The 17,395-nt window shown below is 39.2% G+C and overlaps 1 protein-coding gene across 1 annotated transcript in view; it reads right to left on the bottom strand.

Moving 5' to 3' along the window:
* Nucleotides 1-11,932, bottom strand: part of LOC106955356 (low-density lipoprotein receptor-related protein 1-like) — a gene marked incomplete at its 5' end in the record, with an annotated part of 79,134 nt that extends 67,202 nt beyond the window's left edge. The window contains one exon of the mRNA XM_015045483.1: nucleotides 11,792-11,932. Coding sequence (XP_014900969.1) covers nucleotides 11,792-11,932 — 141 coding nt within the window. The remainder of the gene's footprint in view (nucleotides 1-11,791) is intronic.
* Nucleotides 11,933-17,395: the final 5,463 nt, after the last annotated feature.

Here is a 17,395-nt window from a genome sequence, read left to right as displayed (position 1 = left end):
CAATGGCATTAAATTTAGAGCCCCTGTCGATCCTTTGTCTGGACTCTGAAAAGCCTGTGTTTCCTTCTGCTCTAGGGTTCCATGGCAGCCCCCTGACTGACTCCAATACAGTCTGCTGTCAGCTCCGATTATTGTGTTATTCATTCTGACAGCCGGGCCCGTCCACTGACCAACTCTCAGCACTCTGGAATTACATTATACAACAGACTCCACAACAAGCCCAATGGCTGTGCCAAAAAACAGAAAAAGGAAGCAGTGGTACACAGCCGACTAGATGGTGCAATACACTCTGCCACAACATAAAACATATCAATTATTATGTTGCAAGAATTATAAATAACTTTACCTGCATATACTGGAATGTAATCTGAGACAAATCCACTACAATAGCCATTTACACATTTAATGGTATATTGCAAATAGATATCGGAGGCTAATATGTTCAGTGAATAGATGCAACAATGAAAGTGGCCACCAAGCTGAATTGGCTTTCATGTGTGGGGGGGGGGGGGGGCACATCCCATGCAGCATGCCACTTTGACCAAAGACAGAGGCTAGATTTGTGCAGTGCACCAGTTATAGCTGCCCGATTGACACGTCGTTCCACATGAGCTCCCTCAGAGCTACTGCCGATCTCTTGGCTGTTTCTTTGATAAATGATCTCCTTGCACGGCCTGTCACTTTAGGTGGATGGTCATATTTTGCAAGGTTTGCAGTTTTGCCATCATCCCTTTCAACTTTTGGATGATAGGTTTTATGATGGATGGATTTTACTTGGAGGTATAAGACAAAAGGCAGCAAAATATAGATGCACATGACATATTTTAGATTTTCTGTTCCGCTTTTTGTGCGCGCCCATAACATAAAATCCAAAGAAGAAGATGTTACAACCACAAACTTTAACCTGACAAAAGGTGATCAAGTTCAGGGGATAGAATGAGCACTTTCAGGAACGGTGCTAAAAGTTACCAAGTAAAAGACAGTTAGGAAAACATCATCCTTGCCGATAGGAGGATGAGATATGAGGAAGATGGACACGAGGTCAGTTTTTCATGTGCGGTTTAGGGAAGGAACACAAAGGGAAACTGGAGGGAAGAAAAGACGGAAAGAAAGAGACAGGGTGTGGAGGAGACAGCAGAGGAGGAGAAGTGGTGCCTGCATGGCGTGAGAAAGTCCTGTGTTTGTGGTGTGTTATAGGCTGGTGAAGCTGAGGAAGGCTCAGGGCCACAGACCGGAGGGATTTACGGGGCTTTGCTTCTTCCTCTGTGGAGGCAGCGGCTGATGCACTGCCTCTCCAGCCCCTCGTGCCTCCACATGGTTTCCCCTGCAACTACATCACTGATTCAAGTCATGAAAAGACCCCGATACAACCACCCACCCGTACTGTAAAATATCTTCTTTACAGAAGGAGGATCTAAGTCTAACAAAGCCAATTCCATTTTCTCCTCAGCCCAAATGCTAACCTGCTCATTTTTCTGTTTTCCCTCCCTTCCCCCATCACTCCATGTCTCCACAACAATCTAAAAACCCAGCAGTCACTTCGACTCCATGGTCCAGGAGCTGTGGCTCAGGCATGCAAGTCACAGGGAGCGGGACCCGACTGCGGTTTAGAGGGACATCAAGGGCATGTGATGGACAGATAATCTAGCTGAGAGGCCCCCAGCCTCCTGCAGAGACCTCTTTAGCAGTTCAGTCCCAGGACATAGCATGTCCCGAGTGTGTGTGGGCCAATTGTACCACATGTCTGGGAGTGTTTTTCAGGAAAGGATCCTGCTAAAGCAACTGCGTAGATAAACTCCTCAAATTAGATTTTAAAATGTACATTTAAAAGTCAGTGTCTGGTTCCAACAAATCAACACGCATTTGAAATCTATGTGCTACAGATTAAGCTGCTGTTGCACTAAATGACCTTAGTCTCACTGGCCTGGGGTAACGCAGTTTCGTTATGAAGCTGCATTCCAAGAAATATCCACTTAAAATTACTTTCCAGCACAAGTAAGAACAGATTTGTGTGTGTGTGTGTGTGTGTGTGTGCATGCATGTGTGTGTGTGCGTGTGTGTGTTTATGTATAAGAAGAAGAATCAGCTGTTTATGAGTTTGGGAAAACAAAACTTTGGTTCCACTTTGCTCACAACAAAGTCATTTTAAATACAAATATATAAGAAGGGAAATAAAAATAAGAGCATTTTTGATTGTATATGTATACATGCATGCATGCATGCATACATGCATACATACAGGTTTTATTTGTTTTGTTTTTTATGAGAAAGATGTGGCTGAATTACTGCCAGAATGCATGGGAGAGAGACAACGTGGGGACTTTTTCTGACCTTAGACCCATTCAAGTTGTGGATATAGAAGGAATATCATCCATAAAGCTCCTCTCTGCAGACATAATTATTTGTTGCAGTCTCTGCTGGGCCTTTTTCCAAACAGTAGGAGGACCGTGTCAGGTATGACTCTATCAGCCTCTTTGTAAAATTGTACTTATTGTACAAGTATTTATACTTAAATAAATGGAGACAAACAACTGTAAAAAAATCCCACATACAATTTAACTGCATATTATTTGCTGCAACGCTTGTATTACACCCCATTTTGATTCATTTTAAAGTCTGATCTCCAGTTTGGGCCAACTAACTTGAAAAACATGATGGGTTGATCTGATCTGATCTAGTAAAATAACTCTAAACAAGCTCTTGCTTCTTGGAGTCAGAACTCAAAACTCTCCTGCTTAAGACAAGAAGACACTTTAATTACATTACTCATTTTAATTATGCTTTTAATTATGCATGTTGCTAATTGCTAATTTTTTGTTGACAAAAAACACATGGATACTTTGAAATGCTAGTTTTCAGAGTGTGTACATAACTTCCCTCTGGCGGTTACAAAATGATACATAGTTGGTAGGAAATGTCCTGCAGCAGACATCTCATTTCTGTGTTAGGAAAAAGTCAGAGGTGAAACAACCAGAACCTCAGTTACTTATGTTAAAACGCAAAGGGATAAATTGCCCTGCACCTGATGGCTCCTCATAAGTACTGTTATTTACAGCTGGTATCTACCATCAGTTACAGGATTTTCTCTGCAAATGGACAGAGATTACACTGCAAGCAGAAAGAAGGGAAGTGTATTTGCATGACTGAGATCCATTTCCACCACTGCTTTGTAGTCCTTTTTAAGTGCTAAATCAGGGCTAAAAGAAAAAAAAAAAAAAAAAAAAAGTCCAATAAGGAATTAGGCCCAGACAATTGTTGCGTAAGGTGTTTTTGATGTTGAAAGAGATTCCTCAGTGGCAAGCAGTCCTCAAGATGGAGAAAGTGCTTACATGCAAAGGCTTATTCAAACATCTGCTCCTATTCTCTGCCTCGACCACAATGAATGTGGTTCATGCAAGAATCATAATTGCACACAGACTCACTCGACATAAAAACAGAAGGAGTTTGTCTATTTTCGTAGGGACTCCTCTGAGGAGAAATATGAGCAGAAATCTCAGTTTTGACACGACGACATCTTGAACCGGATGGCTTAAAATCGAAGCTATTGCCTTCAACATTTTCAAATTCCCTCCGTCTATATCTTTTGAAAGAAGGGCTGCCTCGGTTATTTTACATATTAATGAAGGAACAAAGAGCAAATAAGGCAGCTAAATACTGGAAATATTTAAAACACCCCAATCTTTTAGAGTCCTACTATAAAAAAAGCAAGGTTTGAGCTTTGTCTACTAAAAGCCATGCATGCAGTGCTACAGGATTTTATACTAAACTCTGAATGTTTTTACCAGTCAGTGTTATGCTTGTAAAAGAGTAAGGTGATCGCTATTGGCGCCTAAGTGAGAACCCTGACTGCTGGGTTCTGGTAGAGCAGAAAGAGTTTAGAACAACCAGCTAAGATTAGATTGCAATAGTTTCGAAAAGCATGCATTTGTTTTCTCTGATGTGCCCGACTCCTTAGACGCTAGACAAGAGAAGCTGGAGACGAATTCAAAATAAACAAACTGCTAATCTGTTAAATGACTTTCCAACAAAAATAGCAATCAGTCTAATTATGTGGCACAACCTCAAAGAACTTAAGCTTCCAGACATGGAGATGACTCTTTGAAGTTTAAGCTGAGATTCACCACTGGAAAGAGAAAGGAGATCAAGGTGACTTTAAACATGGCTGGCTGTTGGTGCCAGATGTGCTGCTGGTTTATGCATTTCAGAAACTGCTGGTCAACTGGGATTTTCACGCAGCAGCATATCTCAAGTTTGCAAAGAATGGTCAGAAAATGAGCAAATATCTAGCGAATAGTAAGTAAATGAATGAAATGCATGATTCAGAGGTTAGGAGAATGACTCAACTGGCTCAAGAAGAAAGAAAGCCATCAGCAGCTGAAAGAACCACTCAAGTATGTGGAATACCATCTCACAACAGGTTGAGCCTTGCAGCATATGGGCCAAAGCAGATGAGGCTGTTGCTGGGAACCTTTCCTGAAAGCTCGAAACAAGGAACTAAGGCAGAAATTCACATATTCACCAACATTGGACAATAACAGAGTGAAAAAAAGTTCCTTAGTTTGATGAATCTTGATCTCAGCTGCAACATTAAGATAGTACTGTACCCACTAAAGAGTACGAAAGCGCAAGAAAACACTCAGCAAAGTTTTGCACGTAAAAAAAAATAGACTCATTATTCAACAATGAACAAAATGATGGCTGACTAATTCTTTGAGGGAGCAATTAAATTACAATCAACACTTAAACCTGTACTAACCTGCAAAAGCCAGTAAGAAAAGCAATGTTTTTAGTTCTGTAAGGCAATAAGGAAGACAAGCTGATTTAGAGAGCGGAGACGTTCCAGAGAGTTGCAGCTGAAAAAGCAAGATTAGCTTAGAATAAGAGAAAGCGACTGCATTCATGTTTCCCTTCTAGTCCTCCCAATCATCAAAAGCATATTTCACATGATTAAGTCACATTCACCTATTCAGATTTGACATTCACTCGTGACTTCTTAGACTACACACCACCACCTGCTAAAATGCACTCCCCTCTATCTGTCACACTAAAGCTGACATGCCTGTGAAAGCAGGAGAGGAAAACAGGGTTCAGTTACCTTTTCAGACAGCTTGACACTTAAATTGAACCATAGACGTTTGGACTGACAGACGCTGCTCTTTCTTCTGAACTACCACTGCTCCGAGACAGAAAGGTTTTCTTAGGTTTAAATAATGGGAAAGGACCGATGGGGATGGCCGTGAGAAGAAAAAAAAAGAGAAAAGAGAAAAAAAAAAATCACTAATCACGTTACCAGACTTAGCAGGCCGACCTGCTAAAACGTCCCTCCCTCATGCCTCTCCAAAAAGAAGAGGATATAAATGTCATAGTCGGCAACAACTATGTCCATTAATTTTTTGAACTGATGATTGAAATGAGTGAATGGCCTCCTTAGTATGTTATGCTCAGAAGAGGCTGGTTAAACAGTCATCAATTTAAACTGACTGTTTTCTAAAGGACCACAAGTGAAAAGACACTAATCAGATCTGCTAAAGCAGAAAGAAAAACAAAAATGGTGATCCCCAACTCTGATTGTCAGGGGTCAATTTCAGCTGTTTCCCAGTTTTATCAGGCCTGAGGAAAATGAATGGGACATCAACAGGCCTTTGCAAAAAAAAAAAAAAAAAAAGGATGGAAGCCAAGGAGTCGGGCTGCTCTTTATTGTGATGTTATTGCTAACTTACAATATCAGTTATGATTCACCCACATTTACCACTATCTTTACCATTAATGCAATATCCATGCCACTTTCCGCTTATTACTTTAAGCTGGGTCATCTCACCATGTACTTGGAAGTTCACAACATCTCACTGACGGAAAATTTGTGACTTAATTGGCATATTAATAAAATCAACAAGTATTAAATGCATCAAGCTTCTGCGCAAACAATAGTAACTTTGTGTTTAAGAGGACTGCTAGAACTGTTTCTCACTTTGATGAGCACAGAAAGGACTAGCCAAGCCCATAAACTAACTTTTCAACAATTTAGATTTACATACAACCATAAAATAAATTTAAGATTTTATTTTTAGGCCACATGGCTGAAATTTATGTTTTTTTCAGTGGACTAGATTTCAGTCAACATTGATATGTCAGAAACAAGAAAACTGTACAGCTTCCTCCTCATAGTAAGAAGACTGCAAATATTAGCACTCTAAAGTCCTATAAATCACTTGCACCTCTTGGACACAAATGTTTGTTTACAGAATACCACAAACGTGATTTTCACCTCCAGTCAATACGGTCCATGACAAATATTCATGAATTCTCTGCGTTTTTGACTTCTTAAATTCCAATTTTAGCAATAAAAGTACCATTTTTCCTTTCTTGGGGACAAGAGTTCATCTTTTACTAAAATATGAGTGTCAAAAATTGAAAGCAACTTAGATTGTCTATTTTTTTTTTTGCAAAGTAAATTTTGCTAGCTATGTATTTGAGATATAAAATGCTTGCCAAAAAATTTGTTATAGCCAAGTTAATATTTTCCACATTACTTTATGAATAAATAAAATTGCCAGAGGTATCAAAATACATTTTACTGCTGTAGCAGAAAACATAGTTGTAGTAAGTTTTCTTTGTCCAACTGGGGTTAAAAAAAAACAGTTCTGCATTCATTATTTTGTTTTTGGCATTCAGCTTCAAGAAAATTTCCATCCTTTAGGTTTTTGTTCCAACATGTACCAAACCACAGTTTAATTCTGTGTGTTAATGTCGTCAGAGAATCAAGTGGTGCCTACTACTATAATTATGACATTATCTCCAATTCAAGTTAATTGCTATATACGGCCAAAAACAGTTTTCTGATACATAAAGACACAAAAGAAAAAGGATTTTATTTCATTTTCTCTTTTTATTCTGTTTTGTTTGCGGAGTCCTCCCGTCTTCTCCCTGCTTGGCTGAGCTCCTGTCCCAGTGAGGGATTGCCTGCCTCCCCCCAGTCTGTCCTGGCTGTTAATGAAAGACTGACTCTGCAGGTGGTGCACGATGCCAACACGAACACTTGTTTATGCTTCAGAACGTTTGAAAAGTATGCTTGAGAAAAGTGCAATTAACAATCTGCTTGTAATATTCCCTTCTCTCTCAGACTGGAGGGGTATTATGAAAACTTCATAGCTTGCCCTAATTTGGCTTAATAATCATCTTTGATTGATCTTTGATTCTTTTTTTTTGTTTCTCCCACCTGTTTTGTTCATAATGTTTATAAATTTAGATGTCGTCAGCGTATGGGTACTGCAAATGCATATCCCCGTCTCATGTGGGTCCTTGGTCTGCTCTTCTAGTAGCTATTGCGGGAAGTAAGTATCCTTCTCAGCACCATACTGTCTGAGGATCTAATTGCCAGTCATTTCCAAGCTGTTCATCTAAGCTGTAATTATGCTGAGGAGCTAAAGACAGACTTCTGCTTCTGTAGTGGAGTTCTGGCACTGCATCCCATGAGCAGCTGACATGTTGATGGCGTATGTCAGCATCTTTAGACTGAGGGCTCGTTAATATGTTGGATACTGAGTAAGGCTGACGGCGAGCCAGACTGCTGGACAGATTCTCATACATTTTTCTGTCAGTAAATGTGACTCATGCAGGTGTTAACCCCATCATCAAATTCCTTCCCAACCATGCTTCGTCTTCCTGCGTGATGTGGCTAAATTACACCTTAACATCTCAATAAATGCGGATATATAATTGAAAAGTGAACTTATTTCAGCAATTCAATAAAAAAAAAAAAATAGAACTCATATAGAGTCAATACACAAATTGACATATTTCAGTTATTTTTCTGTAAATTTTGATGATCGTGGCTTACTGCTAATTTAAACCCAATGCAGGATTGTGGGCGTTGAACTGAATGAGAGAAACAATTTCAGGGCTGGTGGTTGTTTTTTCATGGTGTTGAAAGGGAAGGCAGATGTATCCAATATTGGCATGTATCAGTTATCGGCCATAGGAGAAATATTAATACTGGTTATCAATTTGTCCTCAAAATATTGATATCAGTGCATCCCTAATAAATGTTTTGACAACTGACTTATTTTATTGACAATGCAAGGCACTTGCAGAACTAGGTGCAAAAATGCAACATTTAAAATCATTTTCAAATAAGTTTTCATAATAATCAAATATCCCACATAATAATAAATTAAATAAAATGTTGGGATATTTTCCGCACTTTGAATGGCTCAAATTCACAGAGTTTTCCATTCATTTTTGCCCATTTTGGAGCATAAGTACAAATGCTCACCATGAATTCATGACTGTTGCTTCTAAAGGGGCCCGTCTTTAAATATTAAAAATGCAAAGGAAACGGATGGATACACAGAATTAATGATTGATGAATGCAACGCTAAGAAGTTGCCACTATTTACTAATGCTGTGATGCAAAAATCACCGGTCTTATTCTTATTAACACACACCTTACCACAGGAGGTTAAAGACCTTCTGTACAACATTCACTTTTGTTTATAAAGAGGTATAAAAAATAAAAACTGGTGACAATATCACAACAGATGAAGTACATACAGGTAGATTTAAAGGCATGCATTTTAGCATCTTTAAATGTGTAGAGCAATGACGCCATTACTGTCCATAACCAGTTGTTGTTTTTCTCCTGAAGAGTGCAATTCTTGCAATTTGAGGCTATAAAACATCCCAATTAATCTGAGTAAAGTTGTTTTAAATCTACAATACTAAATGCCAGAAACAACAACAACAACAAAAAAAAGCACAGGAGATTCCTTGAAAAGGCAGAAGTTTGGAAACCAACAGAAGTGGCAAATGGCCTGTACTTGCATAGCACGGTCTCTAGTCCAGTAGACTCCAAAGTGCTTCACACAATATTCAGTCGTTCACCGATTCACACACTGATGGTGGTGAGCTACACTGTAGCCACAGCTGAACCTTTCTCTGACAGAAGTGAGGTGTCACTGAGGTTCGAACCAGCAACCAACAAGTTACAGGACAAACTTCTACCTCCAGAACCCACCGGCCATCATAATTACATTACAAGATCATCCCATTTATGCATCAAAGACATCTCAAAATAATTCAAAGAATATTTCTTAAATACGTTTAACAACAATGTAAAAAGAAAAAAAAAAAAACAGCTACCACATGAATAAGACTAAAACTAAGAGATGACAGTTTAGGCCTGAAAAGTAGGAACATTTCTGTTTGTACTAATCACTGTAACAGCTTAGTAGATATCCGCTTACAGCAACGTTTGGTCAGATTTTCTCATAAGACCTTTTCTTTTCAAATTTATACTTAGAACATTTTTACAAAAAACACTCCACCAGAAGGGACCATAAAAAGATTTCCTGAACTACATGAGCGTGAAGAACAAAATCCAGAGCCAAAGCAGTTCTCCAAACTTTCTAACTCTCTTTTTTATGCCCCTTCAGGCTCATTCACTCTAGCTTTAGCTGCAGCAGCTCGCCATTCCAAACACTTCCTCAATTTAATAAACAGAACGAGTTAATAGTTGTGGATAAAAATCCAAATGTGGTTGCACTTTAACTTACCAGGCACCTGACGTTTGTCTACTTTTGCAAATAAACTGTAAGCTGTACGAGGCGAGGTGCTTTATAGTAACTAAAGCATAGTTATGGCTGACTCAAAAACCAACAGTGATGGAGAGGAACAGCAAGCTAAAAGTAAAACAGCAGGTAGAGCAGTGCACCAGTGGGGAAAGTGTAATTGAGCAGAACATATCTTGATGTTCTGGTGAAACACTGCTTTCCTCTTCTCCCTGCAGAGGATGAATCACAGCATTGTCTGAGTCACTAAATTACATAAGTGCTGTGGAAAACTCACTCAGTTCATCTGCTTAGCATAAAAGGGCACTAACTGGATGAATGTGGTTGGACAGAATGAATTAGGTGTTGCACACATAGATGAAATTGCCTAAGATTGCTGCTATTTACATAACCAAACTGATTATTTCCTTCTCAAAATTTTGTTAAAAGCCCCCCACTTTGGGAAGTTTTTGTGACCGAGATTAGCAGCTAGCAACAATCAGAGCAGATCTATCGAGGAGTGAAATTTGATCTATCCGAGAGTAAGATCTGCCCTGTTTTCTGTTAGTTTCATGTGGGATTTAGTAAATGAAAGTCCAAATTCAAAACTTCTTTGCAATACACTTTTGCAGTTGCAAATGTACAAATGTGGTCTGCGCTCTGTACAAAATGGAAAAAACACAAATAAAAACTGAAATAGACGTTTTCCTTTAAACCCAGGAAGGAGATCTGAAGCAGATGACAATCATAATATTCTTGTAAACTGTTATCTTGTCAGATAAATAACAGTTTATTACAGTGCCATCATGTCAGTCGCCACTGCCAAGTGAAAGACAAGCCACTCCACTGAAAGTCAGGTTTAGTTCCTACAAATGCATACAGAGCCATCTTCTGAAATCAACAAATAAATGTAAAGCCCACCAAATAAATTAATGTAAATTACCTGAATTGTGAAAAAGCAGTTTAGTGCCAACAGAGAGCGCTGAAGCCAATGCCAACTTCAGAGTCTTTAAGGACAATTTGTTAGACAATCGCAGAATCTCCTGGTGCTTATACAGCTTATTAGTGTCTTGTCTATCTTTCAGTCTCAGTTATTTTAACTGAGCCCTGTAGATTTTAGCATTGATAGGAAAACCCCCTAGGAAAGTCTAGGTTACGCATTGTTGGCACACAGTGGGTAAGCAGTCATTGAACTCTCAGTGGTTACAAACTGATTGATCATTTCAATTTGAAACAGCTTAAAAGCGGTGAAGGTTTCTTCAGTATCTTCAATAGCACAGAAAAAATTTTACTTTTCATTAGGGGATAAAAGAAGTCGTTAGAGGGGTCTGGAAAGACGCTAAAAACAACGACAAAGTTAGCAATAGTGATATAGCAGGGTAACTGAAGAGCTACTTCCCTTCTTACTTCAAATTAAGAGTCTCAGGCAAAGATGCACCATGAGGTCAAGTTCCTCCCTCCACCAGACAGAGTTACACGCTGGCGGTAGCTGGACCCGACTTTGGCGGAAAATATGTTTTATTATGGTGCAAGATCTCATTACAACCCTCCCAGTTACATGCCGCATAAAACATCATGTTACAGTGAACCATATAAAACAGTTGGTGCCACTGTGCTAAAACTTTGTTGTGTTCCTATCCATGACCCGTGTTTTAATGTTTGTCGTCAGTTGCTTGTCTTTGCATGCCAGACTATGGCAAGAATCATTGTGGTGAGAGTGCTTGTGGCATGACGGATGCAAGGTGTGGCACCGACCAGATGGTAAAAATCACCATTAGTGCCTGCATTTAAACAAAAGGAATGCTTTTACCCACGACGGTTTACGGACACACGGCCCGAGAGATTGTAAGTGGAAGTGGCCAGAACCTAGGCTTCTCAGAGACTGCAAGGAGCCTAGACGAGAGCAGACAGACCCGAGAGGTTCAGACTAAACAAGGCTGCATAATTAGAGCTATAATTCAGCAAAGCTGTGTCCTTTGCAGAAAGGGCAAAAACGGCATCGTTATTCAGGCACAAACGAAACTGTCTCTGTGTTGCACTTTTGTCTCTTTGCAGCCATTTGCAGATGATAATTTATACTGTCGTGTGCAGAAAAGAAGATGTGTCTTTTGAGAGGAAGGAGAAAGAAAAGACTATTGTGGAAAAAAAAAAAGAATCATTGACCAAGCAAAAATTAATAATTTCCAATGGCCTGGACAGAACACAACCCTGCAGAGAGTTGTTGCCATTTATCCAGGCGTACTCACAGATATCTGGCGATTCATCCGAGCCATCTGGACAGTCCTTCTCCCCATCACAGCGCCAACCTTTGGAGATACAGGTCACATGGTCCTTACAGGCAAACTGCTTAGGATTGCAAGTCTTGGGAGGATCATCTGATTTGGGACCTAAAAAAAAGATCAAATAAAAACATAGGTATTATCAGTTGTAAATTTGTCATAGCTGTGTTAAAGCTCATGATAAATGTCTGCATTATTTTGTTTTAAATGTGCAGTTTTCTACAAGCATGATCTAGGTAGAAAATATTCAGCTTCCAGTTATACAGATTTTATCTCAGTCGCGTAAAGCGACACATTAAGGTTAATCTAAGTTTACAAAGACATTTTTGTATCAAAACTACTCCAGGGCACACTAAATTTAAAAAAAGGAAGGTTTTCATGCTGGCAACCAACAGTGGTGCCTTTTATTTGAGGGTTTGTTGGTTGTTTCTCCTTCCTTTTGCAAACATCTAATTTCTTTCAGCTTTTTTTTTTTTTATTACCCTTAAGGTGTTTTTCAATTCTAGCCACAAAGGCTCTTTCATGTGTCACAGCGAAGATATAACTGGGCACTCAGTCACCATCTGACCCATGGGAAACTGCTGCAGTGCACAGTAGTTCTGGGCAGCTAGTCAGCACAGATTGTTGAGGTGTACCACAGGCTAGCAATGCCACAGCAACACTCCTGACCCTCCAAAAGCCTGACCCCGCTCCCACGATTCTCTTCTTTTGTTTTTTGCTTCCTGAAAGCAAAAGGAAAAGAAGCTCCTCAAACTAAACTTTAACACATCGCTCTGTCAATACTCAGTACCCGTTTCACACATTAAAGTTTTTAACGTGATCTCACTTGAACTGAATATGTAAACTATGTAAAATATGCTTCTTTTCACCCATAAAGTTTACAAATAATACCCACTAGATTTGACTTTTCAACATACCTGGTTGGAGGCACTTTAACCTACAAGGCGCATGCTTTTGTCTATGCTTGCCAATGGATCTTGTACCACATAAGAAAAGGTGCTTAAAAGTATTAAAGAGCATAGTTAATATGACTAATTATAGAAACGTACAATTATAGAGAGGAAGCCCGTAAACTAAGAGTAAAACAGAAGTTTAAGAAGTGTACTAGTGAGAAAAGTGCAATTGAGCAGAAGGCCACATCAGGTGTTGCTCTGTGAGCTGAAAACAGGAAACTGTGGCAACAACTCACAATGGCTCAAGTTAAAAGTGGAGAGCAAAAGGTGGTCGTGAGCTTTAAATAATGGAGCCATGTTGCTTTAGATCAACAATTTAGACTGGTGGTGTTGCTCTATTTTATGGTCCTGTGTGTATTCAGGAGAGCATTTCCGCTTCCAGTTCGATTCTCACCAGGCAGGCGGGGTTTAACCCAAACGGCTAACATTCTGTCACATTGGGTGACAAAAAGCATCTTGTGTCTTGTCAAAACCAGTGATGGTTTTTTTTGTCTCCTAAATTATTGGACTGTGTTGTCCCACAAATGAAGGGCACCCAGGAATGCTGCGGTACAGGTTAGCTGCATGGGTCGGTTTTACGAAGGAAACAGCAAACAGAACTGACCCGCATTAGCTGAGCATTGATTAAATAAACTACATGGAGTGTTTCTGACACCTTTTCTAATTAATCCCAACTAAGACAGATATGAAAGTAAAAAGAGTCCAAACAGGTACTACGAAGATTTATCTAAAAATGTGGCTAACGACTGCATATTTGTTAAAGAGAAACTAGGATCTGTTACAATCAGCATCAGGAGGTGTGATCTGTACAACAATTGGAAACTACCACACAGCTGTGATAAGGGTATGTCTATTTCTAGAAGGAAAAATATGTGGTAGAAGATGTTTGTTTTTTTTGCCAAGCTTTCAGTCATCTTTGTTACCCCAAACAGGAAATACAGAGAGAGAGAGAAAGTGAACCCAAACCATATAAATAGGACGACTTCAAAAGTCGTCATCCTATTTAGGTAATTGTCAATGTTAACACTCACATGGCAGCATTGCAAAGTTATTAAATCTTATACTGAGTAAGACTTTTGGGGATGATTTTGGTTTGGTTGGCTCCCCAAATCATTGCAAAGAGCTCATCTAAATGAATACCTGAGGACTATATTTTAAACAACCTGGAGTCATGTTAGCACCTCGAGCACAAAACGGATAATTCTGTTGATTTAAGCAGGATCACACAGCATCAGACTGCCAAAACCACTTTTTAATCTGTTGTCAAAAATAAATATCCAAGGTTTATACCCAGTCTTGAAAAGAATAGAGAAGTAATGACTTATTTGTTTTCAATTTCCGGGTATGGATAAAAACTAAATATGGCGTAGAAAAGTGTTTGATTAACCAGGCTTGTTTTAGCCCTTTCATTTTCTAAAAAAAAAAAACTGTTTGAGATCTAGTAATACTTCATAAATTCAGTGGTTTCCACAATGATTTATGACAAATTGGCAATATTCCTGTTTAATTTGCTACATGTCACACTGGTTTTAACATTTTACCTTTTGTTTTTGAATGTATGCATACTCATCCAAGAATCTAAATTTCACTAACTGTTGAAAAGAATCCCTGCTTCTTAAAACATAAATCAAAGCACTAACACTTCTTCTTTTTATTTTGCAAACAAAATAAAATGCTACTAAAATTTACAATCTGCATTTGGGATACTATATCCCAAATATAGTATCCCACTTAGATCTGATCTAACAAAGTCCAAATGCCACAAAAGCAGCAAAATGACTCTATTCCACACTCTGAAAATCAGAAGTCAATTTTAACATTGTATTGCTTTAATGTTTTTGAGATGTACTATTAGTAAGACCCAGCTAATATTCAAAGAGCTTTAGAGGGGAAAAAAAGACTATATACAAATGTTCAGAATGTTATAAAAATAAAAAAATCTAAAGAAATCAATACATTCAAGTCTATTAAAGTCTGAAATAATACAATACAATATCTAACAACCCCTCCACAAGACAGAAAGCTTTGTTTTATGTGTACTTGGGGAAAAAAAAAAATCTCTTGCAAAGTGGGACAAAAGCAACCCATGGTGGCCATCTGAGTGGGGGAGGCTGTTGATGCTTTACAGTCCGAGGAAGGACAGCGTCGAAGGACTCATTGTGATTCCCTGCAGGGATTCGGCCCTCACTCGCCCTGGATGACTTGCTTTCCTATGTACTTGGCAGGCGGGGAGGTGTTTGAGGTGGGTGGCGGAGGGGCGGAGGGTACACAGCAAGAGGGCTGCGATGTGACTGAAATCACAAGAGAGCAACGGAGCTCAGTGTTTCATTGCAATCACGTCCTTTAGCGCGGTCGAGCTAAGGTGGTTAGACTCCGCTCCTTTTTCATGTGGCAGCGCAGGGTGCGTGAGTCAAACAATGGGACTGTCATGTTCTTTGTCCTCACAATTAGAGGCTGAAGGGCTGAGCAGATCCCCTTCCAGCACACGTATTATTTGAACAAAATCTTGACACTCAAGGAGATTAAGCGGCAGAGTTGTATTTCAACATTTAGAACAATGGCATAGCCCTGGTCTGTATTCGCACAATATCGAGCACACGGTTTACATGACACACTTTATGGGATGATACAAAATAGGATTTTGACATTTTCTAGATGTTTTAGCTCAGAAGTATGACAGGTACGTCTCAATAAATTAGAATATCACTTAAAAGTTAATTAACTTCAATTCTAAAACAAATAATTCTGATAATATGTTGACGATTATGGCTAATAGGCAATAAAAACACTAAGTTCAACTACTCAGAAAATCAACAATATTACATGAGTTCAAAACAAAGACTTATAATGCAAACGTTATGTTAAAGTATACAAAAATCAAACAAGAAACTGCTGTTCAACACGTAGTCATGGACACCCTTCAAAAGGACAACATGAGATTAATGGAAAGTTGAGTGGAAGGAAAAGCAGTCGCAAAAGGTTAAAATAACTGAAACTTTCAAGAGATTGTAGAGCAAAGCCCAATCAAGAATGTGAATGAAATGATTCTCGAGGTGTGGACTGCAGATGCACATGCAGATGTTTTCAGGACATTGCTTCCCTTAGCTCTAAGCCACATTCATCAACAGTAGAGCTTGAAAAACATCGCTCTGAGATAAATTAATCAAGTTAAGACTTTTTGAACTTAATTACTAAAACAAAGTACGTTTTTGACGATATGATGTGTAAAGCTTGTGGGGGGGAAAAAACATTTAATAAAACAAAACACACGTCAACACCAAAAAGGCCCAAACTGGTTTGGCTTTACGTCAGCTTACAGAATAGCAAATACAGCTGATTAAGTCTTTTTTGTTTGCCAAGACAACCAATATCCCAGCATGTTTCCTGAACTGCAGTAAATTTGCCATATGAAGGCAATCCCCTAAAGTCCCTGGTTGCTGTGAGGAGCAGCTGTGCTGAGCCACTTGTTCCTTATGAGCCAACATAAAACTGGAAATAAAACATTGTGGGTTCTAATTATATCGTCGTTTTACACACCAGCATAAGATGACCGCAGAGAGGAGAACTTCTGAGTCTGATTGGGAGCTTGTGGCTAATGAGGGGTTAAACCCCAGGGGTGGAGGTTCGGAGGGGATTTACAACCGTCCCCTTCAGCAGTTTTCTTTCAAAATCCATCTGTCATATCTTTAATAGAGATGTGAATTACTAATCCAGCCAGACTGGATTTTTTTAAGTGACTGTTAAAATGCTGACAACTTCAAAGGCAGTTACAATTCATACTGGAACGTTAAACTCTCATACATTTTTACTGACCAAAGCGGATGGGGAACGCGGACAGAGACGGATCCAGTGGCGAACAGTAAAATGTACACATTTTCTCACTTGAATCCATCCAAACCTGATGTGTGATGTCATTACAACACACAAGTACATCCTGCCAAAAGCTAATCACCCTGCTGTGCCTACATGAAACAACTAGACCAAGGTTTTCTCATAAAAAAAAAAAACACAACTTAATTTAAAAGTACAGGACCTGGAAAAAAAACTGAGAAATAAACTGAGTTATTTAGGAATAAGGAAACTATATCACAGAGTAATTCTGTAAAATGAATTGTAATTCCCTTTCACTGCAGCTTGGGCTGCATTTACAAGATGGATTTCCATCCAGTCCTTTCCTATGTTCTAACAGGATTTCTTCCACAACTACTCTGTATTTAGCCTTTCTAATCAACGCTAACCTTCCTTCTGAAGAAATGAATCACTGTGGCATGCTGCCGCCACTGCCATGCTTCACAGTGAGAATGGCAAGTAAAGGGAGACGTGCCACAGTTTTGCACAGAGGTCAAAGATCTCAAATGTGGTCTCACTTGAGGAAAACCCGCTACTCTTCCATTAAGGCTAAATTATGGAAGAGCGCATCACTAGTCACTGTTCTTGCCAGGGCGGTCAGCATGGTTGGATGGTCATTTCTTTGTAGCTCTGCACCATCTTCTCCCGGACAAATCCTGCTGTGTTCTTTGGTCTTTTTGAGGTTGTTTGTTCACCATGTTCTCTGATGAACCTCTGAGGTCTTCACAGATGGATACTAGATTTCACCTAGACGTGTCGGAGTTAAAAC

This window comes from Poecilia latipinna, unplaced genomic scaffold (assembly GCF_001443285.1).
Source record: "Poecilia latipinna isolate Pla-1442-1.1 unplaced genomic scaffold, P_latipinna-1.0 Scaffold729, whole genome shotgun sequence".
In the NCBI taxonomy this organism is placed as follows: domain Eukaryota; kingdom Metazoa; phylum Chordata; class Actinopteri; order Cyprinodontiformes; family Poeciliidae; genus Poecilia; species Poecilia latipinna.
The sequence above is the reverse complement of the archived record's forward strand: the minus strand, read 5'-3'. Positions and strand labels throughout refer to the sequence as shown.